Here is a 26420-nt window from a genome sequence, read left to right as displayed (position 1 = left end):
ACGTGGCAAGCCCGTCTCCTGGACGTTGGCCCCCAAGCCCTGGTGAGCTTAGCCCACCGGGTGCCGGCTGATCTAGCAAGCTGTAATTAGGGGACTCTGTCGAGGCGCAGGCGGTTAGCATCTTTTCCAGCTAATAGGCCAAACGCCCCTCCTCCCTCGGCCGCCAGCGACACCAGCCCCGCCGGTGGCCTCTCATCTTGATGAAAAGGCCTGGCCACTGGTTCCTCTTAATCCTGATTTAATGGTGGCCGGCCTGCCTGGGGACGACAGCACAGCCCCCGCCGGCCCTGGACCTCCGTGCCAGGGGGCTCAGGGTTCAGGGTCCGGCCTTTTATCCTGCCTCTGCCTGCGCTCAGTGGAAACCCTGTTGTGGAGGACCCAGGGCTTCCTTTATGCGAAGTCGTGTCCCAAGACCTATCCGTCTTGATGGGATCGATCGGAGGGGAATCCTGGATTCTCCAATCGGTCTGGATTGATCTGAGGAGAAACACAGCAACCAGGTTATCTGTTGGGCTGATTGATTCCAAAACCTGCAACCCGGGCTGTGAGCGAATTCTGGAAGCCTGTGGCTCACCACCACCGTCCACAGGGCTGCCCGTGACAGCGGGCCAACGTTTGCCCTGGTCGACCCGGTCCCCGGGTGGGGCCGAGGGCGGCCCGCTGTCCCCGCAGGGCCCCCGTTTCCCGGACGGGGTTGGGGCACGTGAGGTGTCTCGGGAGCCCTGGGGCTCTGGCGCTCAGTGGTTCAAGTGCACGGCAGGACCAGGCCAGTGCCCAGCCCTGTACAGCCCTCCCCACCCCCAGGCTCTCCCGGAGTCGAATTCTGAGTCAAAGCCGGAGTCGGCTGTAGGTCAGGGCGGTTTATTCAACCCATAGTTGCCCCTGCAGACACCGGGCATGACACATTCAAGTCTATCGAGTTAGAAGCACCCTATGTGCCTGCAGCCTTGATCCCAGTGGTTACAAGTCTTGCTCTGTAGGACGGCTGTCTTCGGTGCCCCTGGGAGCTGCCCCAGCCTCTGGCTCCAAGGTGACTTGTGGGGTAGGGAAGGCAGTGGGCTGTCGCAGTTGGCGGGGGGGGGGGGGGGGGGGGGGGGGGATGGGTGCTAAGTGGCCACTCTGACTCTGGGTGGGGGCCGGGAGGTGGGCAGGGGTCGCTGGGTGGTCCCAGGGAGGCTGGCTCAGCTCTGCGCTGTGTGGACCGTGCAGGAAGCCCCTGCCTTCTCCAGGCTCCTCGCTCGTGAGAAGAGAACGTTTGGTAGAGACACCGTGGGCAGGTGTCCCAGTCCCCGTAGGTGGAGCGTTTACAGGACCAGGTGCGGCTGGGGAGTTGTGGACCTGGGATTCGGGGTGTCCCTGGAGCACCTCCAGCCCATACCCAGAGGGTTCCCCTGAGCTGGCTCCCAGACAGGTCTGTCCCACCCTCCAACCTCACTACGGGAAAGAACATCCCGGAAAGAACAGCTCTCCCCGGGGGGGTTGGGGGGGAGCAGGGGGAGACAGAGGAAGGAAGCGGGCAGCCAGAGGTGCCTGGCTGGGACCTTCTCGCCCGCCCATCCGGGGCCAAGGGCAGAGGGCGGGGCCTCGGGTGGTCCGGGCACTGGGGGAGGGGAGGGATGAGGCCGGGGCGACCCTACGAGGCTCATCACTGGTGCGCGTACTGCAACAGCAGGTCCACGGCCTCTGCCAGGTCGTCCACGTACCCATCAGCCTTCACTTCTGGATGGTGCTCGTCACTGGGCCTGGAGAGCAGGGCTATAGGTTAGACCGTCGGTGACCCCTCTTTCTCCCAGCTTCTAGTACAGGCCCGGCCTGCCCTTGGGAAACCTCCAGAACCTTCTGCGCCCGGTTAACAGATGTGCCCCCCCCCGCCCCCCCAATCCCAGCCATCCCCATCCCGGCGCACACGTTCCCCCTCCTATTTCCCCACCTGGTTACCTCTCCAAACCCCTTCCGTTGGAGCAGAGTGACCACAGACCCCTGCCCCGTCCCTGCTTCCGGCAGCAACGTCACACCCTTGACAGTAGGGCCATGAGCTCAACCCACTCGGAGCGCCTTCCTGCCCACACCCTGGGGGGTCCCCCTGCCACCTGGTCACTGTCCTCTGAGGCCACTCCCACGAAACGGGGGGGCTTCTGGCAAAGCAGCTCTCTGCCTGGGGTTTTGGGGCCTAGAACCTTCCAAAGCCTTCGTCCCCTCCCTAGATACTGCCCGAGGTCTGGATGGACACGGAGCACAAGGGAAGTGTGACCACGCCAGAAACGCAGACACCTGTGGGCCCACACGGCACCAAGGGGATCCCACATAGGGGGGCTCCTGGAGGGGGGGCCGTGGCCTGAGTCCTGCAGGTGGGCACGTGGGAGGGGAACCGTGATGCGACTGGAGGCCTAGCCGCGGGGAGGGCCCCGGGGCGGGCTCCTAGGGACACCCCGACGGTCTGGACGGCGTGGGAGGGGCTGGGACCTCGTCCTTGGGGCTGTGAGCCGGAGACTCAGGTCCCGGCCACCAGAAGCCCCCTCCCCAGTGCTCTAGCTCGAGCCCGGTGGCAGCGGGGGGGCGGGGCACCCCTCTGCCACCGCACACTGTGGGACCTGCTACTCAGATCCCCCCAGGTCACCACCTCGGAAGCTCCCACCCTGGTCTGGAAGGAAGTGGTTGACACAGGTTCTGACGACATCCTAAAAGCCAAATTGTCCCTTTTGAACGGTTTGGTTTTTGCAAAGCACTTTTACCCTGAAATGGCTGTCCTTTTAGAGCAAGGGAACCTACTTTTCGTTTTAAAGGGTCGGCCCAGTGGCTCCCCCGGGGCTGCGGAGGCCCCAGACCGAGAGCCTCAGAGACAACACAAGAGGATGAGTGTGTGGGACGCCCCCTCCCCCCCCCCCCCCCCCCCACTGGGGCCAACACCTCGAGCAAGAATAGCTCTCATGTCAGGGCAGGTATCCCAGGGGATTATTTCATTCTTGCCATCACAGCCATAACCCGACGGACGCGGGGACTGAAGATTTGTGTCACCCCGCATCAGTGCCGAAACAGGTACTGGTCACCGTCAAAAGGTTGTATGTGGCCTGGCCGCTTAGCGAACCGTGCGTTGGCCCCTCCTTGCGACCCACCAGTTTCACTCCTACGTGTGCACGCAACATGTTCCCCGAAGGACACGGACCAGAATGTTCCTAACGGCTTCGGTCACGATGGCAAAAAGGGGGGAAACGGCGCAAACGTCTGGCAACAGGGCCGCGGAGAGACGGGGCGGGAGGTGCGCGCGTCAGAACACCGCAACACCGCGACGGCGCCACTCAGAAGGCGCTGCTGTCTACGCTGCAGCGTGGCTGGGCCCCACGGGCAGCACGACAGGCTCAAGGAACCCAAAGTGGATGACCCACTTCTGCCAAGTTCAGGAATGGGTGCCACCAGTCTCTACAGGGCAGAGGCCAGAAGATGGTTACTTCTTGGCGGGGGGAATGATCGAGGGTGCTGGCCACGTTCTAGATCTTTACCTGGGTGGTGGTTGGTTACAGGGGTGGTGCGGAGGGGAAAACCCATCACCCTGCTCGTTTTTAGCGTTCTTCGTATACACACGTACGGGTACGTAACAAAAAGTCACGTGTAATGCAAATTATATGACAAATACAAGGCACCTATTTCCCATCACTGCACCTGTTCTCTGTGGCCCCTGGGCCAAACCCTGCCTGCAGCCTGCTTTTGTGCAGCCCTCCAGCTACTGTAAACAGAAAAGAATATGCCAGGGGTGCCTGGGTGGCTCAGTAGGTTAAGCATCCGACTCTTGATCTCGGCTCCAGTCATGAGCTCACGGTTCGTGAGTTCGAGCCCCACATCAGGCTCTGCGCAGACGGTGCAGGGCCTGCTTGGGATTCCCTCCCCCTCGCCTCTGCCCCTCCCAGGACACACGTGCCCGCTCTCTCTCAAAATAAATAAATTTTAAAAAACTATGCAGCATGTGGCTCCCAGAGCCTCAGCCGGCCCCTACTCCCTGGGCCCCTGCAAAGAAGGCCTGCAGACCTCTGGTTCTGGCCACCCGCCATCCCGGGGCCTCTCCGTTCTTCTCCACCCAGGATGGCGCTCACGCCTCCCAACCGCCCAGGGTTTCTGTGGACGGCCCTTCCTGCAGGAGGCTCTCCGTCCTCGGAGAGCCAGCACTCAGGCCCTCCCGCCCTGCAGAAGCATCCGGTGGGCGCTACTGGCCATGCCCGGCTCCACGGCGTGCCGGTGCCCCTCCCCAGTACAGACTGACGGGCAGGGGCGCCCGGTCACCCCGAGGCTGCTGACCTGCCCCCAACACTCACGTCCCCGAGCAGGTACGGGAGGGGATTCTTCTCCGGGCAGCTCTGAGCCCAGGGCTCAGCAAGGCGGGCGGACGGTGGGCGGGGAGGGCCCTCTGAGAGAGACGAAGACAGAGCACCTGAGCGGCGATAAACCCGACCCTGGCGACTGTCTCCCTGCCTCAGTTTCCTCCTCCGCACCCTGAGGATGAGCCTGGCTCCACCCTCCGTCCGCCGTGTGACCGTGGGCAAGCACCTTACGCCTCTGTGCCTTGGTGCCCCTGTCTCTAAACAGAGGTAGTAACAGGTGCAGGCACGGGCCCTGCGTCCTAGGCACACGGGCTGGTGGGGGGACAGACGTCAGTATACGGGGCACAGGGAAGACCTAGGGGGTGCCAGGCAACCACAGGCATTGGAGTGAGAGGGGCAGGCGGGCTGGGACCAGGACCGCAGGGGGATGTCCCGGCCACCTGGAGCCCCGGCAGCCCCCGCACCAGTGAGGGCGCAGCTCAGGGGGCCTCGCAGACGTGCCTGCAGGAAGCGGCCGGCAGGAGGCCAGGCGCCTGGCGGGCATCACTGCTCCCCCGCCGCCAGGCCCCGCCGCTGGTCTCCCCTCCTGCTTGGCCTGTGTGCACGAGGTTCGAGTCTCGCACCAGCCTGGACGTGCCCTTTGGGGCCTCCCTCAGCCACCCCTGGGGCCCGGGGGCCGCTCCACGGCCCTCTTCCACCCATGAGGGGGTTACCAGGGCCGGGCGGGGGGACAGCCAGGCCGGGCCGGCTTCGGACTGCACCTGTCCAGGTGGTGACCCTTGGGCCCTGCTCCACGTTCCCGACCCCAGTCCCCGCGGCACTCCCAGCTTTGCCCCCCGAGGGCAAGGCCAGGGTGGGTTGCTCAAAGGAACCAGACTTCTCCCAGCAAACCCCCACCCGACTCATCATCCAAGTCCCTGGGTGGCTGGCCCCGGCTGCCCTCGTCAGACACCTTCCCCCGGCCCCCGGGCCTGGGCTTCCCATTCAGTCGAATGAACTCGACCCTGAGAAGGAACGAGAAATCTGCCCGTGAAAGAAGATGCTTTATAATGAGATTCTCACCAGCCTCGCTCGGCATACGGCACCTAGCCGAATGGCATACGTGGCTAATTAGGTTTAATTACATATCATTTCAGTTCAAGAATCCGTTAAAAGAAAGGACTGCATTAGCAGCCGGCCGGTGTTTGCCAACACACAGAGGGAATCACGGACTTTTCTGGCTTAATTGCGCGACGCTGCCGTGGGCTGTGGCTCCCCGGGAGCCGGGGTTCCAGGAGGGGGCCGGTTCTGGGCCGCCCGCCCTCAAGTCCACCGGGCAACTGCACTCTGTCCAACGGCCTAAGAGAGCGCCCTGCTCCGTGCTGGCCAGTGACCTGTGACCTGCAGGGCCTCAGAGGCGCCACACTGCAAAGGCTGAACCAGGAAAGCCAGCAAAGATGTGCCCCCTGGCAGTGGGAAGAGAGCAGAGAGGGCGATGGGGAAAGGGGCCGAGAGACCCCTCTGGCCTGGAGCGGGCCCTGCCAGGACAGAACAGGATGTGGGGGGACGGACAGAAGGAACCAGACAGATGCACACACACAGAGGAAGGAAGAGGAGGACGGAGAAACTGAGGCAGAGAGGGAGGAAAGAGAAACAGGAAAGTCGTGAGCAGGGGGACAGAGAGACATGGGGGAGGGTGACGGAGAGAGGGGAGAGAGGGGTGGAGGGAAGGGGCAGAGACACAAAGGAGACCGCGAGGATGCACAAAGTCGGGGCGGGGTTGGGGGGTCGGACCCCAGTCTCCCGGGCAGAGCGGACGGCCTCAGTGGCCCTGCTGCGGGCCACGTATGCCCTGGTCACCCCCCCCGCCCCTCTGTGACTTAGGGGGGCCCCTTTCCCTGTACCCCCCGCGCCCCTCCCCAACATGCCCTGCTCTGCCCACCATGAGCTGTCTCTTGCCTCTCTGCGCCCCGACTTCCTCCTCTGTATGGTGGGCACGTGCCTCAAGTGGGCTTGTGACAGAACCACCTGGGCTGCCCCCTCCCATCCTGCCCTCGGCCCTCCCAGGCTCATAGGGCGAGAGCTCTGAGGGCACTTACAGGGACCTGCGGGGTCAGGGAAACTTCCAGAAAAGGGGACATGAAGTCTGGATTCTCCCCCTGCCTCGTCCTCACTGCCCTCCAGAGGCTGGCGTGGAAACACGGGTCCTTGGGGACGTCACCCCGAGGCGGGAGCACGCGGCCCTCAGGTCCCGGCCCGAAGAGAGCGGCAGAGGCAGATTCCCAGGTGGCCGTCCTGCAGAGGGCCAGCGCGTCCCTCCCTGCCCTCCCGGGCTCCTCGGGTGGCGTTCGCGTGTCTCTGGCTGAGCCCAGAGCCTGTGGGTCGATCACGGCGGCTTCCTCAACTGCTCCTCTGCTCCCACCTCTGCCCGTGTAAACTCTGGTGGCGCCCAGGCCACAGCCCGGCTCCTCAGACGAACCCATCGTCACCGGTGCCACCCGGCCAGGTGCCAGCCACCCGGCGTCTGGGGCCCGCTGCCCTTCGGGCATCCCCTGCTCTCCCACCACCTCTGTCCACACTGTGGCCAGGGACGCTCTTCACATCTGCTCCAGCTGCGAACTCCTACTCACCCTTCAAGACCCCGCTCACTCGTTCCCACCTCCAGCTCTACCCCACCCGGCCAGCTGCGCTGTCCTTTCTGAGCGCTCGGCACTTGGGACCCCCATGCCGTTCTGGTAGGTGCTCCGCTGACCCGGGCCGCCCAGAGGGAGGAGCCCGGCTTCCTGCCCTCGGCGGTCGCCCACGCGGGCCTGGCACACGGCAGCCGCCCAGGAAGTGCCCGCCGTCGAGTGAATGGACAAAGGCCCCCACCCGGGCAGGGCGCCGCCTGTCATTAGCTATTCCTCCCCCTCGTGCCCTGTGAGCAGAGGGAAGGAGGCAACGACAGGGGCAGAGAACAAGGCCGGTCTGTGCCCTGGCCAGGGCAGCTTTACAGGGACAGTCTTTGTACCGGCCGGAGAAAAATGGCGGCCAGACCCCCCACCTCCGCGCCCGCCTGCTTCCCTGGGGCCCACAAGGGGCCGGCGCGGGAGCCGCTGCGGGGACCCGGGTGCAGCTTCCCCTCGGGGACTTACTGAGGGCCGGCGCCCAGTGGCAGGCCCGCCTCCCTGCCCTGCTCTGCTCCGGGGCAGGGCGTGACAGAGGGCGCGACACAGGCCCCCTAGGCCGGAGGCCACCACGTTGCCCACGGGGGGAGGGGCACGTGTCCTTGTCCCAGATTGCTTTGGAAGAGCTGGGCCCTGGGGGCAGGCCAGCCAAGTGGATTCAGGGAACAGGGCACCGGCATCAGAGTGACGCCAACTCGGGCTGTGCTGACGAGGCTGGAGGGAAGGGACAGAGGGTGCCGTGGGGCCAGCGGGGACACGGCTGGGCTGAGGGCCCAGGGTGTGTCTCCATCCGAGCCACCGGAGTCCAAGACCCCGGGGGCCAGAGTATGGCCTCCTGCAAATGCCTCCTCTCGGCCACCTGCCGGGAGCCACTGGGGCAGCCAGCCACCCCCTGACCTGGGCCAGTGACCTCGCGGTGGGGTGGCGGGAGGGCAGTTGGCGTCAGATCTCCGATGGGCTGCTTCTATCCCTCTGCCCCCTGGGCCGGCTCGGGACGTGGGGCCTGGCCCGGCCCAGACGGGCGCCTCCGGGAAAACGCTGGGCCCTCTGCTAGCGGAAGCCGGTGCCTGCGTGTGGCCGAGGTCCGCGGGGCCCCTCCTTCACGAGGGGCCCCAGCCTTCCGTCCCTGTCCTCACTCAGCCCTCGGGCCTGTGCCCCTCTGCCTAGGCCCGGCTTGTGCGCGGGTCAGCCCAGGGCCCCTAGACCTCGCCGCACCAGCTCACGCAGACTGGGGGCTTCTCGACCTGCGTGGACATCACACGGGGAGAAAACACCGACATAAAGCCCCAGGCCGGAGAGAGTGCTTGCCCCGGACCCCCGTGAGGCCCACAGCTCCCGGGCCGGGGGAGGAAACGGGAACACACTTCTGCTGGCCGGGACCTCTGCTGGGGTGGACGTGGCTGCACGTCACGGCTCCCTTCCCTGGCGGGCGCGTGGGTCTCCCCTCACCTGGCCGCCTGCTGAGCTGTAATGAGTGGGGGTGGGGAGGGGCAGAAGGGAACGGCCCGCCTCTGGGCCGCCTCATGCTGCCTTCCTCCCACCAACGCCCTTGAACCTTGGGTGACCGGGCCCCTCACGGAACTGACGGTGGAGCCCGGAGCCTCACATCGATGGCGGAGGGGGCACGGGGGGCGCGCGGGCATCGCAGGCCGGCCGTCTCCCCATCCCTCCGCCTCTGCTCGTCAAGAGAGGTAGGGTCCCACGCCCGCCAGCTGGGAAACACGCCCGCCTGCATGTGCACCTGTGGCCCGTGGTCCGTCCACCCCTCACCTGGATATGGTGGTGAGCGGGGGTGAGGGGCGGGGCTGGGCTAACCGGACACCCCAGAGCCCGGAACTCTACCCTGGCTGACCCGTCCTCCAGCCGGGAAGGACCAGAGTCTCTCCCGGCGGAAGGAAGCACCTGTGGGATCAACCTCGGGGGCGCTGAGCCCTGGAGGGTAAACTGAGGCAGGGAAAGCACTCGCCACAGACCAGACCTCCCCCGACCCCGGCCAGCAGGCAGGCTCCAGGATGCAAGCAAAGCACGCCCGCCTTGGGGGATGGGCGAGCGGCCCAGAGGCTACACCCCGAGAACGAGGGCACGGACGTGTGCCGGCCCCCACCTGTTGCGGGTGGGCTTGGAGGAGAGTCTCCCCTGTACCCTGCACAAGGGCCCGTGAGCCGGGCACCGTGACTCGCCGTTCTGGAGGTGACGGCACAGACGTACGAGGGGAAGGCACGTGCCCAAAGCCGCCAAGCGGTAAATGGCAGAGCTGGGACTTAAACCTCACGCGTCTGGCTTTCTCGAAAAGTTAAACCCCGGTTCATCGTCGTGACTCTTCCCTTGGCGCACAGGACAGATTCTGCAGCTGGGAATCGCCAGCGTGCTGGTCGACCTCCGGCCGGACGGAGGGGCCTTTGGCTCGGCTCCGGGACAGAGGTGGGTGCTGGGAAGTGCCTGCCACCTTCGACAACGGCAGTGGGGACAGCACAGTGTCGGTGGAGAAGGAAAGAAAAGGCACGTTCGCACCGGAGCCACACGCAGCCTCCCCCACGGCTGGGCACGCCCAGCAAAGCCACGGAGCGCCGGGACACCTTCTCATCCGGGCCCTGTGGTCACCGGCACCTGGGGCTGGGCCGGAGTAGGGGCGCGGTCCAGCCAGGCAGAGGGTAGTGGGGGCCCGAGCCCAGCCCGGGAGGGATGTCACCGTGGACCCTGGCAACCCCCCCCCCCCCCCCCCCGCCCCGGGGCCACTCGGTCCACAGGGAGGAAACGGGCCTGTTTACGGTAGGTTTCGGCCTGTGGCGCCCCGTCAACCAGAACCCACCCCACGGCGCCAGCTGCTTCCTGTGCGGCTCTCACTGCCCACGGTGCTGACAACAGACTGGAGACACGCTCAACGCAAGGGGTGGCCCCACATCACTGCCGGCTGGTGTGGTGGCCATCTTGAGAGATTCCCGCACCCTGACGAGAGGGTCCCAGAACCCCCGATGCTGGCTGGAGCCCCCACGCCAGCCTTGACTCGATTCACATACACGGTGAGGCCACAGTCACAGACCAGTGGCCTCGGGACATGCTGGGTTAAGCCCACATCGTGTTGATCAACACCCAGCCTGGGCCAGCCCTGTACCTACGTGGCCAGTCCAACGAAACCCCGAGAAGCAAGCTCTCTGTGCCGCAGGCAAAGCGGGCTCTCGTGCCCGCGCCCGAGGGCCGGGCCCTGAGCAAAGTCCTGGCGCTGGGAACAGAAGCACAGGCAAGTGGAGGGAGGGCTGCACGGAAGCGGCGGTGACAGGGCCAAGCAGTCAGGCAGGGCGCCGTAACTCCTATGGTCCCCCACCCCAGCCAAGACCAGACCCACCCCTCCTACTGTGGCCCACGAGCTGGCCCTGGCCCTGCCGGCCACCCCCGCCCCTCGCCGTGCCTTCGGTGTTCATCCTGTCCTGTCCCCCAAACCGCCCGTGCCACCGCCTAGAACGCCCTCGCGCCCCGGCTCCCTCGCAAAGCCCGACTCAAGGGGGCTCCGGGACCCATCCTACCCCTGAGTGAACACCTATAGGTTCTCTGGGACATAGGTCCAGTGAATCCGGCTGCGATCTTCCGGAATGGGGGCCTGGCATCGTCATATGAGAGGACCCCGAGGCGGGTAGCTCTGTCGGGCCCGAGCAGTCGGCCATCACACACCCCGTGGCTCCCACAGGTCGTCCAAACGGCGGGCGGCTTCTCTTTTCTTCCCTCGATCTGTTCCCAGAGAGCGTTTCAGGCCTGCCCCTGGAGGCCCCTGATCACAACCACGTGCGGGCCTCAGGCTTCCCGCTCGGGCAGGGGTTGGACAGGGGCGTGGGGAGGGCCGGGGGCCGCCAGACCGAGTGCGTGTGGCCCTCCCGCCGTCCTGGCCCGGTGGGCCTGGGAGAGGGTGTCCGAGCCACGGGTTTGGACCGGGCTGGCCGTGCCCACCGTGTGGCCTTGGCCAGACCACTCAGAGCCTCCCATCTGGGGCTGGGGCCGAGGAGACCACCCCCCCCCCCCAGGGGGCTGTGGTGGACCGTCCGTGAGATGATGCAGCCGGCCCAGGGCGCGGCCCACAGCAGATGCGCCGTCCGGGTGGATGGACGGACGGCGCGCGTTGGACTGGGGTGGGTAAGAACCCCCGCGGGGCCGCTCCGGCCGAGGAGAGGGGCAAGGCCCACAGTGGCTCCGTGTCTGGAGAGCGGGCGCCATCTTTGGGAGAAGGTCCTGAGGGCCAAGTATCTCCGGGGAGCTTTTCCCCCGGGGCTGTGGACAGAACCCAGCCGGGCCGCCAGGCGTGAGCGCCATGCCCCTGCTCGGCGGGCGTCGAGCGCGGTGCCAGACCTGCAGAGATGCCCGTGTGGCTGTGCCCGGGGACAGGTAGCAAGGGGCCGCGCTGGACTCCTTTGAGACAGACAAGGGGCGGCCACTGGGGAGCTGCTGACCCAGCCTATGCCCCCCCATGAGCCTGCCCTCGGGGCCCACTTCTCCAAGCCCACAGGATGCTCTATTCAGAGTATTATTCATAATAGTGACGGTCACCGACAGCCCTCTCCCTCCAGGGACTCGGCAAGGGCCCCGGCCCGGCACGCTTTAGCAGCTTTGGTCTCCACAGCGGCCCAGGAGGTAGGCGCCACCGCCCCATCTTACGGCTGGCAACCCGGAGGCCCAGGGAGGGTGGGTGGCCTGCCCGGGGGTCACTGAGCGGGGTCCCTGTCTGCCTCCCCAGCCTGCAGCGTGGCCTAGACCTTCCCAGGAGCCCGCGGGGCTGGGCTAGCGAGCAGCGGGCAGGGGCTCACCTAAAAGGCTCGCTCTGGCGGAGGGACGGGCCCTCTGGGGGCTGGGCATCTGGCCTCGCGCAGAGGAACCCCCGACAGCTGTTCGGAATATTTTGATAAAAACACGTCGAACACCTGGTGTGTGTTTAGTTTTCCACCAGCCGGCCCGGCCCCCGGCAACATGCTCGCCAACGGCCGACTCCCCCGAGGAGTCTGTGTGTGCTCCCACCCGGGTCCTCGGGAGCACAGGGCGGGGGCGCTCACTCCCGGCCTCCTCCACCTGCAGGCGACCACATTCCCCCCTCTCCTCTGGAGGCTGGACCACGGGAGGCCAGGTTGACCCCAGGGCTAGCCCGGCGACCCTGGCTTTGCACACTCAAGTCTCATGAGGTGGCCCAGGAGAGAGGGAGGGGGCAGGGAGGTGGTGACCCCCTCCCAGAACTCGGCTCATCGAAGGCCCGGTGTCCTCTCCACCACCACGTGCAGACCTAGGTGGCTGGGCTGGGGGGGGATCTTGTTGCTGAAGGCGGGGGGGGGTGCTACAGGTGGGGGCCGGGCTGGCACTTCCTCAAGCTATTCTGGGAGGCGGCACCAATGTGCCCCCTTGATACAGGAAGACAGAGGCTCAGGATGGATCAGGAGGCTCACCTCCGAACTCTGTCCTGATCTGTCTGCTCGGGACGAAAGTCTCCTGAGTCAGGGTGCCCCGGGCTGACGAGCCGGGCCGCTCCTCCCCGGCGGCTGTTTCGGGTCCAAAGCGTGAGACGGTGCAACCTGACCCGAGAAACGCGGTTTCGTGAACCCCAATGCCTTCTGGGGACTCACCTCGGATCCACCAGCCTTCGCCTACTTTGTGCCTGTTCCGCTCACAAAGGGTGAAAACGGGCACTTCACAAACCAGGGGGTCTACGTGGCCGCTGCACGCGTGGAAAGGTGCCCAGCACCGCGAGGCCGGGGGAGTTACAGGCAGCACACAGCACGCGCCCCCAGAATGGCCGGGGTGGAGGATACTGAGTGCTGGCAGGACGGGGCACCGGGAACCCTCGCACGTGGCTGGCAGGAGCGCAGGTGGTGTGGCACTCGGGAAAACACAGCTCGGCGGATACCCCCTTGCTGGGAGCACAGGCGTGCCGCGTGACCTGGCGATTCCATCCCGGGCACGTGCCCCGGGGGAGATGAGACCGTGTTCACCGGGGAGTGTAGACCGGAACGTTCTGCCGGCTCTGTTCCGAACGACCGCAAACGAGAAACGACCCAGGTGCCCTGCAACGGCAGCACGAATGAACCGCGGTCTAGTTGTTGGACGAAACACACGGCAGTGAGAAAGAACAGGCTTCTGCCGCAAAGAACAACACGGATGAAATAAAGAGCTGTTTCCAGCGTAGCTTTCGTGTAGCTCAGAAAGGCACACGGTGATGTTTACACTAGGACAGCCAGAGAAAGTTAGCGACCCGGTTCAGAAACCATAGTCAAGAAGAGAAGAAAGACCTGTACCACAGGCCTGGGAATCTGAACAACAACAAAAATGTGGCTTTGAGTTCCCTGGCAGCCAAAGCAAAAAAGGGAAACCCTGTACATTACACAGAAGCAGATGGTTGTTCAGGAAGGACAACCTTCCTAGCAGCACAGACCGGGAGGGTCTTGTCCCTGCCCGGTGGGAGGGCGCGGTGAGGCCCCAGCAGGGTGTCTGATGAAACTCGGAGGTGACCCTTCCTAAACTGACTCCTGGCTGTCTCACTCCAGAGAGCCTATTACGTGGCTCCAAGGGGAACGGCAAGGCTCTGGGCCCAGACTGGCTCAGCCTGCAGCCCCGACTTCCCGGTACCCAGCACGGTGGGTCACTGCAGTGTTCAGCTGAGGTTTTCCCAAATTAGCTCCCACATGCTCCCGAGTTCCCACCCGGCCACCCCTTGTTCGGGGAAGTCCCTTCTCTCCGGCCTTTGGGGCCCCTGCACATGAAACTAGCCACCCTCCTGGCCCTCTCACCCCTCTCTCCCGCTTGTGGGTGGATGTGTGACCTGAGGGGCTGACCGGAGACAGAGGGAGGTGCTGGCCTGGGACAGGCGGTACGGGGGAGGTGGGCATAGGGCAGGCTGGTGCAGTGGTGGCCAGCCGGAAAAGATCCCAGGAACCAAGCAGAGTCCCAGAGCCTGCGTTTCGTGAGACCCATGCCGGGATATTATGGTTCAGTCCCAATCCTGCACATAACAGGTCTCTGAAGATGCCTCCGGGGTGGGTGACAGTCACTCCCCTCTATGGTAGCCTGCTGACCGCCCTCATCCACCCAGCCTGGCCCAGGGCCTGCACAGAGGAAACGGGCCGAGCGGGTCTAGCGCCAGTGCCCGGACCCCACCCAGCGTGCTCAAAAGTCCCTCCGAAGGCCAATGCGATCGCAAAGGACCCCACACCCTCGCGTGGAGAGGACTTGTGCTATCGTAAAGGGGCGTCCTGGCCCCATGGAACGAGACAGTAAATGAAACACTGCATGCAATGCTGGGCACCGAGCACTGAAATGCGCTCTGTCGTGAGGTCCTGAGTTCACTGCCTGTCACTTACTAACCCACGGCCAGGAGCCTCCGGCGCCACAAGGGATAGAAGAAACTGTATCCACTTCACTCACAACTGGCTCCCGATGCCAGTTTCCATCCCGGAGCCGGGAAAGGGCATTCCGTGCCAGGCAGGGAGCGGGGCGCTGCTGGCCTGGCTCCCACCTGCCACCGAGTGCGGAGTGAGCTCCCCGTGCACAAAGGGAGGGAACGACACCCCCCGCGACCTCACGGAGGCCGGTGGCGGCTATGGTGGGGGGGCCTGGCTGCAGCATTTTGCACGCAGGCTGTGGACTTGTGTGGCCACGGCCCACCCCCCTGGGACTTCCCCTTCTGAGGTGCAGGGATGTGGACTGAATACTGAGTTCGATGGTGTGTGTTAAGCCCCTAGGTGAGTGGTGGCCAGCACCGGGTGGGCTGGCCGGTAGTAGTTAGTGTGAACACTCGGGAGGCCTCGAGGCAGCCGTGCCCTCTCGGACCGGAAGCTGGGCAGCAGAGAAAGGGACGGAATCACACCATGCGAGGGGACGGGGGGGAGTGGGGGGAGGGCGGGGCACAGACACTGTCCCCTTTGCCCCCCTCCTCCCCGGATCGCAAGCTGCCACTTTCTGTTGGAGGTCATCTGGTGTCGTTGTTGAGATCTATAAAAAGAACGATGTTCTTTAACCCCATTCCTGGAAATCTTTCCTAAAGACGGAATTCTAAAGAGACCTCATACAGAGTCTGGCATGTGGTAGGTTTTCAATAAAAGTTTGCTGAGCCGAAGGGGGGGAGAAAGTACTTTTAGAGATGCTTGTGACGGTGCTACTTATAACAAGAGAGGAACCGGCTCCGATGTCCGACCCCGGGGGAGTAATGAAGCCTAGTCCGGCTGACCCGCTCCATGAACCACGGCAGAGCTGTGAACCACAGGCAGGATGAAGGGGGAAAGCAGAAGGAGAGAGGGTTCTATGTGCCCACGCCTCCGGTCGCAGAAGGGAGCGGGCAGGAAACCTGAGATGAACCGCCAAGTGTGGTGGGACCGCGGGTAGAGCCTTTTCTCTTTTGAACTTCCCCCAAGGCTGCAGTAATGCTGTCTTAATGGCACACGTAATAATAAAAATACTCCCTTGTTTCGCCTTGCCACCGCTTCTCCAGAGGTATGGAAAAGGCCGGGAAGGTCGAGATTATGCGCCAGCCCGGACACACGCGAGAGGCGCGGCGGCCCCGCCTGGGCTGGGGCTGGCCAGCCACGGGGACGACAGTCCCGGCCAGCCCCGGCCCTGGGGCCAAACGCCTGGCTGGGCTTACAAGTGCCACCTGCTGTGCAGAGCATTCCAGGTCATTAGAGAGGGGGGCCCGCCCGGGTGCACCAAGGTAACCCTGGGGCTGGGCCCTACCTGTAACGTCAGACACATGTCACCGGGGACCACCCGGGGCTGGCTCCCCCCGGCCCCTCTGTCCGGCCGCCAGCCCCTCGGGGGCTTGGACGGGTCCACACGCCCCACCTCCAGGATGGAGAGTCCCAAGGGGTCCGCCCAGCATGTCCATGGTGGCACCGCATTCCTGTCAACCCGGGGAAGACTGGGGATCTCATCTCCCAGAGACAAAGACACGGGAACAAGGGCTTTGCTTCAGGTCACGTGGCCAGCACGTGGTAGGGCTGGGACTCGGACCCCGGTTGTGACTCCAGTGGCAGCACCTTCCTTGAACCTGCTGGATGAAACACAACCAAGGGAAAAGCAAACGAGCCCCAAACCCCAAAGCTGGAAGGGCTTTAGGGCACAACCCCTCATTTCTCAGGTGAGGAACCCGAGGCCCAGGAAGGGACAGATGCTGGCCCGAGGCAATCCTGCCAGGGCCCAAAACGAGGAGAGTACGTCCTCCTGGAGAGGTAGCCTAGATCTCGGCACCCGGGCTGCCTGCCACCCACACGGCAGAGGCCTGGGCAGAAGGGGGGTCCCTGGGCTCCGTTCTTCCCAGGACCCTCTCTCTCCTGCCTGTACTTACAAACATGGGGGCTGGGGTCAGGGGAGGGGGAGGGGGCCCTCTTCATCCGTGCCTCCATACAGATGGGGAAACTGAGGCACAAAAAGGGAGAGCCTAGAATGAACCAGCAGGGAGGCCAGTGCCCCTCCCCCATATTTACTTAGCACCTTCCACCCCGGCCAGGTTCCCCGAAAAGCTGACGGATGCCACCTCATTCGTCACAGTCCAGACGGCGCCTCGTAAATGGTCAAAGCCGCCCGCCCAGTGAGGGGGCCGTTCGTTCCGGCCCCTGGGGCCGCCAGCCTGCCGGGGCGGCTTGCCCCACCGTGGGCCGACTGTGTGTGCGGGGACCCCACGCAAGCCGCCCCGGCTCCTGGCGGGCCGCCGTGCCCTGGGCGAGTCCTAGACGGGGTCTTGTTTTCGTCAGGCCCGTCTCCAGGAGGCAGGCAGACGAGCCGCTCTTCTAGGACATCTACTCAGCACTGCTCTGATTTTCTGCAGACCCTAGTCCTGTCCCGCGATTTACTGGGAAGCCATAAACCAGCCCCACACGAGTCCGCCCTGCGGCCTCCAGAAAGCCCTGGAAACAGCTCCAGCAGGGTCCCGTCCGCCATCATGGGCCGTGGGTGAGGAGGGTGACGGCCTCCCGATGCGTTTACTCGGTGAGCCGCAGGGAGACGCTGTCCTCTCTGCAGATGGAGAAACAGGCCCGGGGAGGGGGGATCCCAGCAGCCCTCGCAGCTCAGGCTTCGGGGTCAGGGTTTTCCCCAAGTCCCGGGACTGGCCCCATGACACACCTTCTCCCATACAGCCTTTCACCCAGCGCTTTCCACCGGCGACCTTCGGGGCTCGCACCCTAGGAGCAGGGAGGGAGCACACAGCAGCCCTGCAGGGTAGGGGGGCAGGCGGTAGACTTTGCAGGACACGGCCAAGAGGAGGGCGAGGGGGGTGTTCAGTGCTGTTTTGGGGGTCTGGGCTTGTTAACTCAAGAGACAGAGCTGGAGGCACACCAGCTCCATTCGTGGAGACACGAATGCCTTTTTTTTTTTTCTTTTTAGTGTTTATGTATTTTGAGAAAGAGCTCAAGCAAGGGAGGAGCAGGGAGAGACAGAGGGAGAGAGAGAATCCCAAGCAGGTTCCGTGCTGCCAGCGCAGAGCCCAACGTGGGGCTCACACTCACAAACTGTGAGCACGTGACCTGAGCAGAAACCAAGAGTCAGACACATAACGGACTAAGCCACCCGGGGGCCCCGAAGTGCAGTGTATTTTAAGGGCTCAGGCACGCCAGGATTCGAGAACCAGCAGGCACTCGTCTGGTGACGGGTGGGAGGAGGGTACCAGGACCGGCTGCCTCGGGGTGCTGGGTGGGCTGGAGATCCAACAGGGAGCGGGGCCCTGGATGCCATCTACGATGCCATCCGGGGCACCAGAGGCCAGGCACAGGGCCCGGCACATGCAGGAACGCTGTCCCTCACTGGCCCCTCGGCCCAGGCACACGCCAGGACCACACTGTTCCATCCTGTCCCCACAACTGAGGCTTTGTGCTCCGCTTAACAGCAGGTTAAGGCCTGCCTCGTTCTCTCCTCACCCCCACCCCCACCCCAGAGGCTTCCTTATTTACTTGTTTTCCATATAAACTTGAGGATTAACTTGTCCAGTGTGTTATGAGGTGGGGGAAGGAGAAGAGCAGACAGCCCTGATGATGTCTGGTCCCTAAACAAAGCTCTTCAGCAGGCAAAGCCCAATTTCCTCCTCAGAACCCTGGAAAGTGGAGGCTGGTTTTCAAACCCGGCTGCTCAGGGGAAGCTTAGAACCACCCACTGCCGTCAAAGCTGTGGGTGCTGCTAAAGCAGGACCCAGAGGGAAATTTGTAGCCCTGGACGTTTTCGTGATTAGAGAGCAAAGTCTCGAACCCGTCATCTATGCTCCCACCTTAAGAAACTAGAAAAAGAAGAACAAAATAAACCCAAGACAGAGGAAGGAAATAATAAAAGATCAGAGCAGAAAGCGAGGAACGGAAAACAGGAAAATGACGGAGGACGTCAGGGAAACAAGCAGCTGGTTCTTTGAAAAGATTGACTGGAAATGCTGACCCCTGAACCCTACCCCAGAGAGTTTTTCACTTGGTTGGTCTGGGGTCTGGCCTGAGGGCTGGGTGGTCTGATCTCCCCAGGTGCTTCTAATGGGCAGCTGGGCTGTCCCTCGGGCTGCCTCAGTTTCCATGCCTGCAGGACAAGGGAGGCAGCCCAGTGCCCAAGCCTGGCCGTGTGTGTGTTGGGCAAGTCCCTTTCCCTCTCCGGGCCTCAGCTTCTACACCAGACTTTGTCCTAGAGCTGACATTGGCCACCTGTGCTGTGTGGAGCCCTGGCTTTCCAGAGGAACCTGGGACAACAGGGATGAGTCAGGCTCCCAGGGCTGAAGTCTGGGATATGAACAGGATGTTCGTTGATGGTCCGCCATGGGGGGTGTGCCTCCTGCCACGGGGTGGGGGGCGTGCCTCCAGCTCTATCTCTTGAATTAACAAGCCCAGACCCCCGAAACAGCACTGAACACCCCCCTCGCCCTCCTCTTGGCCGTGTCCTGCAAAGTCTACCGCCTGCCCCCATACCCTGGAGGGCTGCTCTGTGCTCCCTGTGCAGAGAGCCGTGGAGACACGAAAGCCTCAAGCCGTCTGGCAGAAATTTCACGAAAGAATGGTGACGGGCGAGATCTTTTCCGTCTGGGGCAGGTATCCGGCTTCCCTCTACGAGGTGGGCAACAGTGTGTGCTAAAACCACAGTCCCTTCCCTCACGTAATGAAGCACAGCCCACGCCAGGGACCCATTCTGTCCCTGATTTGCACAGCGATGATCTAGTCTTTGTTTTACGGATGAGAAAGCGGGCTCAGAAATTGGGGGCCGCAAGCTCCCCTCGGTCCCAGAGCAGGCAAGTGGCCGTGCTGGGCTGTGACCCCGCTCTGTCTCCGGGTCCAGGGTCTCTCCCCTTCCCTCATCCGCACACCACTGGGCACCTCTGTTGGGACGGTTCCCCCCCCCCCCCGCCACCCCACCCCCCCAGCAGGTGTAGGGAAGCTCCAGACAGACGGAACAGACAGACTCAGGGTTCTGAGCCAGGAAAAGTTCTCTTGGCTCTGATGGTGCCTCCGGAGCTCAAGAAAGGCCCCTGACAGTGTGCCCTTCACGCCCTCACACCAGGAAAAACCAGGAAAGGCCGAGCCCGGAGCCGGCATGGCGCTGCCCCCTCCCGCCGTGGGGAAGAGGTGGGCGTTTAAATACAGAGATGGATTATTAATGAAGCCGGCCCTTTTGAAACATCACAGGCACAGAGAGGAGCGCCAACAGGGATGGCCAGCTGCAGCAAACCCTGTGCGGAAGGTTCCAGCATGTCCCTGTGGCCACCCATGGGCACTGTCACTCCCTGGCAGCCCGCAGCACTTTCCTGTGCACAGACCTCGGCCAGGGCTAATTCTGCGGCCCCCACCCTCGAAATGCTCGTGTTCCTTAGTCTCCCACTTCCACTCTGGAAAGGAGAGGGAGAATGTTACGTGAATCAATAATGAGCCCTTCGCCCCATTCTTTGCAGAGAACGATGGATTAAAACCCCGCAAAGCCAATCAATTGCACATCTATTTCACTAAGGGGGTGGGTGAGGGTGGAGAGAGCTTTCCTGAAAGGACTTGGCCTTGAAACATTAAGCCCAACGACTGGATTTGGCAACGGCCAGCTTCCGAGCACCGCCAGCCTGAAGAAACTGGCGGCCAGGCATGCCGAGGCAGGGCTGGGAATAACGAACTCATTCAAAGCCAAGCCGGGGCGGGGTGGGGGCCGCTGGAGAGTCCATGCGTGCGGGGGGCCTGCACGTCAAGGGGCTGCAGCCCCAGGGGCCCCGTGTGCACCGAGAGGCCGACCTCGGTTCTGCAGAGTGCGGCCTGGGCTGCCCCGGAGGGGTGGTGGGAAGCATGGGTGTCGCCAGAGATGCAGGACGGCCAACCGGTCTGCCCGGGATGCACACGGGTGGGAATTGAGGGGCCAGTCCCGGACTGGCATCGAACTTGCGGAGGGGTGAGCCCTGCGGCAGCGCGGCCTCCAGGGAGTGGGGTTCTCCCATAAATTGGCCGGCTAGCTCCTCCCGGCCCATCAGGCCCCGGACAGAGCGGTCAGGCTGAGCCCTCAGGGCCACTGCCCACACCCTCTCTGGTCTGCGGTCCGGCCATGGGCACGGCGGGGGGGGGGAGCGTCAATCGTGCCGGAGCAGCTCCGTAACTGAGCCCGCGTCACCTCTTGGAAGCCAAGTGTGAATCTTTGCTGAGTGGCCTCCGTGTCTTGGGAGGCGGCTTTGAAGCCAGAATGGTGGGCACGGCTCAGTCCAGCAGTGGGAGCTTTGGTGAACGGGGCGGATAAAAGATTAGGGCCTGCGGTGCGCGCGGTAAGCAGGCAGGCCCCCAGGGAGGCACCACCTCGAAGCCCGGAGCCGCTTTATTCGGGAAAAGGTGCCCGCCGCGCACAAGCCGAACTCCGTTCGACCCGTCAGCCCCTGTTAACACCCACGGACGCTCCTCCTGCACACGCTGCCCCAGAGGCTGCTCGTAAACCCCGCGGCCCTAGAACAGGGTTTGGCCAGGGTCTGCACAGGCCGGGCACAAGCTGCGGTTCTTGCAGACTGCGGGCCGTTTTCTCCCAGAGGGTTTAGCGGAGGGACACCATGAGATCATGTCAGAGTCCTCATCAGCTGCGCTGCTGGGGGAGAACCACGATTTATGGACGCTCCGCCACGGTTATAAATAACCACACGTTGCCGGCAACACAGCTGGTCAAGAGAACGAGCATGTGGTTTTCTCTACCCTTTGCTCTTCCTTCCTCGGCTCCTAGAGCACAAGGCAACACGCGGGCCAGCCCCCGTGCGCCCACAGGGGACAAGGTGGCCACTGGGCATGTATGTCCCCCTCCTTGGAAGGCACACTTGTCCCCTGCAAGCTGTCACAGCAGGTCCTGAGGAGTGAGAACTCACCAATATGGAGGTCTTTGTGCAGACACTGGCAAAAACTTTTCCTTCTTTTTTTTCTTTTTTTAAATTTAAAAAGCATAGCTGGCGGGGCACCCGGGTGGCTCAGTGGGTTAAGCGTCCACCTTCGGCTCAGGTCATGATCTCACGGTTCGTGAGTTCGAGCCCCGCGTCGGGCTCTGCGCTGACAGCTCAGAGCCTGGAGCCTGCTTGGGATTCTGTGTCTCCCTCTCTCTCTCTCTCTGCCCCTCCCCCTCTCACGCTCTGTCTCTCTGTCTCTGAAAAATAAATAAACATTAAAAAAAAAAAAAGCATAGCTTGCTCTCTAGAGAGCAAAGCTTCTGGGTGGCCAGACCCCGTGGTCACCCTGGAGGTGGGCCCAGGCTGCAATGCACTGTGCCCACGGCTCCATCTGGACTGAGAACCCACGGAGCCCTTACATCTCAACAAATGCCCATTCCTCGGGCTGTATCTTCTCAGCCTTGCCCTCTGTGAACACAGAGCACCTGTGAGCGTGGTTTGCCAGGAAGGGGCGGTGGGCAGTGGGACCGCCTCTCGGGGCCGGGAGGGTGGCATTGCCAGTGTGACCGGGGGTCTGGGATGCCCATCGTGACAAAGGCCGGCAGCCAGCCCTACCTGCATCCGCACTCAGCCGGGGCTGCCATGCCCTCCCGGTTCTGCAGACACCAGTGAGGTCAGGCCCAGCCCCGACGTCTGAGCAAATGTTGCTTGGCCTTTTTGTTTTGCTTTGTGTTAAACTCAGGATGTATTCCAGCCACACTGGAGAATCTGCTAGGGCAAATGGCGTGGAGGCCGAGCGGAGGGACCGTGGTAACCTGGGGGAGGCCGGGCACAGTAGGGCCAGGGGCACTTCTTGTCACATCGTGGTCAAGGGCCCCCTGGCCTCAGAGTCGATGCAAAGGATGGAGAAGAAGAGTGAGCCAAACGGGGAGAGGGAAGCGTTCAGACTGAATCGAGGGGCAGAAGAGGAAGTTACAGCAGCCAGTGTGAGAAGGAAGGTGGCCTCGGTCCAAATGACGGGGCAGGTCGCTCGCTGAGCCCCTGCCCAGACGTGCTGAGTTGGGGGCGGCCTCACTCATCTGTGGGGACCCCTCCCCCGGGACCGGGGTTCGGAGGTCAGGAGCAGATATGTATGGCTTGGGGCAGATCCCCTGGCCCTGAATCTTCTGAACCCCTTGGGCTGTTCGGATCCCAGCCTTCCCCTCAAGGGCCGCAGGTGCTCCCTCTGAGGGTTCCTAAGTGTATCTGACGTGGGCAGTGCAGGGGTCAGAGCCTAGAGAGTGCCCCTGCCAGTGGCATTTCCTATGGCAGTGGGACTCCTTTGCTCTCCCAGCCTCCTTCCTGTCCCTTCTCTACAGCCCACCCGGAAGCCACTTTGCTTCTTTGCAGCCTACTGACGGTTTTTGTGCTCTGCTAAGATCAGACTCGCGAGCCTCCTCGCCTCTCCCAGGGCCACGGCAGCACAACCACAAACAAGCGTCGGGGGTGAGACCAGCTGACGACTACATCCCTGACACAGACCAGTTTTGCCCCAGAAAGAGTTGTGGGACCACAGTTTCTTTTTCAGAACAAAAATTAAGCCAGCCTGTACTGATCGCACATCTTCCCGACACCACGTTCGGCGACCTCGCTCTGGTGGCTTGAAATCAGCCCCGATGGCAGTATTTACGCCACGGAAAGCGGCAAGGGCTACCAATCAGGGCTCCCCCCACCCCGCCCCCGAACAGCTAGTTGTTACATTTAAAGCATACCACTTGAACTTGATAATCCTCGAAGTTTCTCTTAGGTAAAACCTAAGAGACTCCATGACATGATGATGTATATGCTCATGTATAAATAAGCCCATGTGCACAGATGCACGGCGGGGCAATTCCCAAGATGATGACAATACAACCTAATTACTGTTAATCCAGCAAAGGTCTGTTGAAATGAGCAAACCTTTAATTTATAACATGTTTTGAGTCATTAAAATTAGTATTAGCAAGGTGTAAAATTAGTATTAGCAAGGTGGAGGTCCACAAGAGTCTGTAGCCTTTTTCCCGCCTGTGTGGAGACAACAGAATAGCCACATGCAAAAGAGTAAGGCTGTACCCTTACCTCACACCATAGGCAAAAATAAACTCAAGGTGGCTCTACGTGGAAGAGCTAAAAATAGAAAATTCTTGGAAGAAAACACAGGGGTGAATCCTCATGGCCTCCGATTTGTCAAAGGGAGGAGAAACGCAAGTCAAAACCACAATGATAACTTTACCACCCACCAAGTGGAATAAAAAAAGTCAAGTTATAACAAGCACAGAAGAGGATGCAGAGAAGTTAGAAGCCTCGTGCACTGCAGGCGGGGATGGAAAACAGCGTGGCTACTTTGGAACACAGACCGACAGTTCCTCAAATGATTAAAAATTAGTTACCATATGACCTACCAATTCCACTCCTCGGTTTATACCCAAGTGAACGAAGCCAGTAAAAAAAAAAAGACCACTTTTCGCATTGTTCCGTTCATACGAAATGTATGAAATGGGGAAATGTATGAATAGGGAAACCTACAGGGACAGAAAGCAGATGAGTGGTTGCTTTGGGTTGGGGAGATGGGATGGGTAGCTAGATGGGGACAGTGGTACACGGTTCTTTTAGAGGTGATGCAAATGTTCCAGAATTGACTGACGGTGATGGTGTGTGTACATGCTAAAAATCACTGAATTGTATTCTTTAAATGGATAAAGTATGTGGTTATGGATTCTATCTCAATAAAGCTGGTTTGCTTTTTTTAATGTTTACTTATTTACGTATTTATTTTTGAGAGAGAGAGAGAGAGGCGCAAAGTGTGAGCAGAGGAGGGGCTGAGAGAGAGGGAGACACAGAATCCGAAGCAGGCTCCAGGCTCTGAGCTGTCAGCGCAGAGCCCGATGCAGGCCTCAAACTCACGAACTACAAGATCATGACCTGAGCAAAAGTTGGAGGCTTAACCGACTGAACCACCCCGGCACCCCAAGCTGTTTTTTTTTTTTTAAACATATTTACTGATAAGAGCAAGAATGGAAAACTCACACAGGACAGAAGTGGCATTCCAAGTCAGTGGGGCAAGGGTGGGCTACTGAAAATCAGTGTTTGAACAACTGTTGGTTACTATATAGAAAATAAAATTCGATCCCTACCTCATGCCATGCACACAAGTCAACGTCAAGTAGATGTAGAACCTGAATGAGCAAAGTAAAACTTTAAAACTGCTGGAGGAAAACGTAGAATATCTTTCTAACTATGGGGAGGGAAAGATGTCTTGGACAAGACGCAAGATGCATAAACTGTAACAAAATGATTAATACATCTTATTATATATTTCAACTTAAAACTTTCATTCAGTAAGACTCCATAAACTAACTAGAGACACAAATCACAGACTGGGAGTAAATATTTGCAACACAAACACCCGACAAAGAAGCAGGAGTAGATTCTATTAAGAACTGTCACAAACTATTAGTTGACTCTTGAACGTGGGGGTTAGGACCCCACAGCAGTCACAAATCCATGTATAACTTGTGACTCCCCCAAAATAGCCTACTGTTGACTGGAAGCCTTACAAATAACATAAACAGTCGATTGACTCATTTTTAATATGTCATACATAATATATACTGTATTCTTACAATAAAGTAAGTGGGAGAACAGAAAATACTAAGAAAATCATAAGGAAGAGAAACTACATTTACAGCCCTGTGCTATAAAACATCCATGTATAAGTGGACCCATGCAGTTCAACCCTGGGTTTTTCAAGGGTCAACTGTAATTTTAAAGATGACAAGCATTCCATAGTAAAGTATACAAAGGATATGAATAGATAATCCACAAAAGGAAACTTGACTGGTCATTAAACATGTGAAAAAGAGCTCAACCCACACAAAGTACAGGGAATGTAGTTTATATTAAAATGAGATATTATTACACATCCTCCAGATTTGGAAAAGCTTTTCAGAAACTTAACAGTACCAAGAATTGGCGAGGATGTGGGAACACAGGCTTCTCTTCCACGGCTGGAGGGGACAGAAACGGGCACATCCACTTGGGAGTGATCAGCAGCGTCTAACTGGTAAACTGTGAGAGGCCGTCGCTCCGGGCCAGCCCTCTGCCCTTGAATCAGGGTGTGCTAGCCTCCCCCGATAACAGGACTCACTGAAGTATTGTTGAAGGAAATCAAAGATTCCTGGCTCCGAAGTCAGACCCGCCAGGACAGACCTGGTAATATGTGTATTTAACCAGCTCTCCACGGTGATGCTTATTACCTGGCAAGTGGGGGGGAAATTGTCCTCAAGAAAACCTAGCACATTTGCACAAGAAGGCCTGCCAGCATGGTTCACCACAGCATGATTTATAATCACGCAAAAATTGGAAACCATCTACGTGTCCATCAACGGGAGACTGGAATGCACACCGGGGGACAGCCATACATTGACGTGCTGTAATGTAACTCTGGCTGCCTTCCTGGCCCAGCCTGAAAGGCTCATTTCCCGAGGCTGGCCAGGCCTCTAAATCAATAGGTCCTATGTGCGATTTTCCCTGCCGGTGCCATGTCGCATGAACAGAGTTGAGGGAAACTGGAAGGCCTTCAGTGTTATGATTCTTGTACCTCTTTCCAGTAGCTATTTCCATCCAGAGGCGGGAGTGACTCACACTTGCCAGCCCCATGGTGGTGGGGGGACTGCCCTGGGTGGGAGCGCCTTCTGCCGAATGCACACCAAACCCCGGTGCCAGGAGACGCTCCCAGGAAGAAGGATCCTGTGGTCGCGCTCGGCCAGCTAGGACACGTGTGTGCTTCGGAAAAGCGCTGGGAAGACGTGTCTTGAAGAGGCAGAGACCCAACGACAGCGTCTGGGAGGCCCTGGGGAGCACGTGCTTCAGCACCGGGGCGGTCAGCCCGTTAGGCTAAAGCAGCCAGCTTCTCCCAGATTATGTGCCTGGGAAATCCCTTTTCAATGGAATGCCCTTTACTAGAAACCTCTCTGGGCCTCAAAGGGGCCCTCCAAGCAGCCTGACAAGGGTGCGGCCAAAGATAAATGATACAAAAGGCTCTTGTTCCAAAGGCCAAAACCGAAGCGTGCAAGCCAAGAATGAGTGCCCGCTGGAGGCCGGGCACCGAGGAAGGTTCGGGCAGCCTCCGGAAAGAGCGGC

The 26420-nt window shown here is 61.0% G+C and overlaps 1 protein-coding gene across 1 annotated transcript in view; it reads right to left on the bottom strand.

Moving 5' to 3' along the window:
• Window positions 1–1098: 1098 nt before the first annotated feature.
• Window positions 1099–26420, bottom strand: part of LOC122201867 (phospholysine phosphohistidine inorganic pyrophosphate phosphatase) — a 120275-nt gene continuing 94953 nt past the window's right edge. Inside the window, exon 7 of the mRNA XM_042907824.1 lies at window positions 1099–1742. Coding sequence (XP_042763758.1) covers window positions 1646–1742 — 97 coding nt within the window. The 3' untranslated portion in view covers window positions 1099–1645. The remainder of the gene's footprint in view (window positions 1743–26420) is intronic.

This window comes from Panthera leo, chromosome D2 (genome assembly GCF_018350215.1).
Source record: "Panthera leo isolate Ple1 chromosome D2, P.leo_Ple1_pat1.1, whole genome shotgun sequence".
NCBI lineage: Eukaryota > Metazoa > Chordata > Mammalia > Carnivora > Felidae > Panthera > Panthera leo.
Note: the sequence above shows the minus strand (reverse complement) of the source record. Positions and strands in the feature narration are given on the sequence as shown.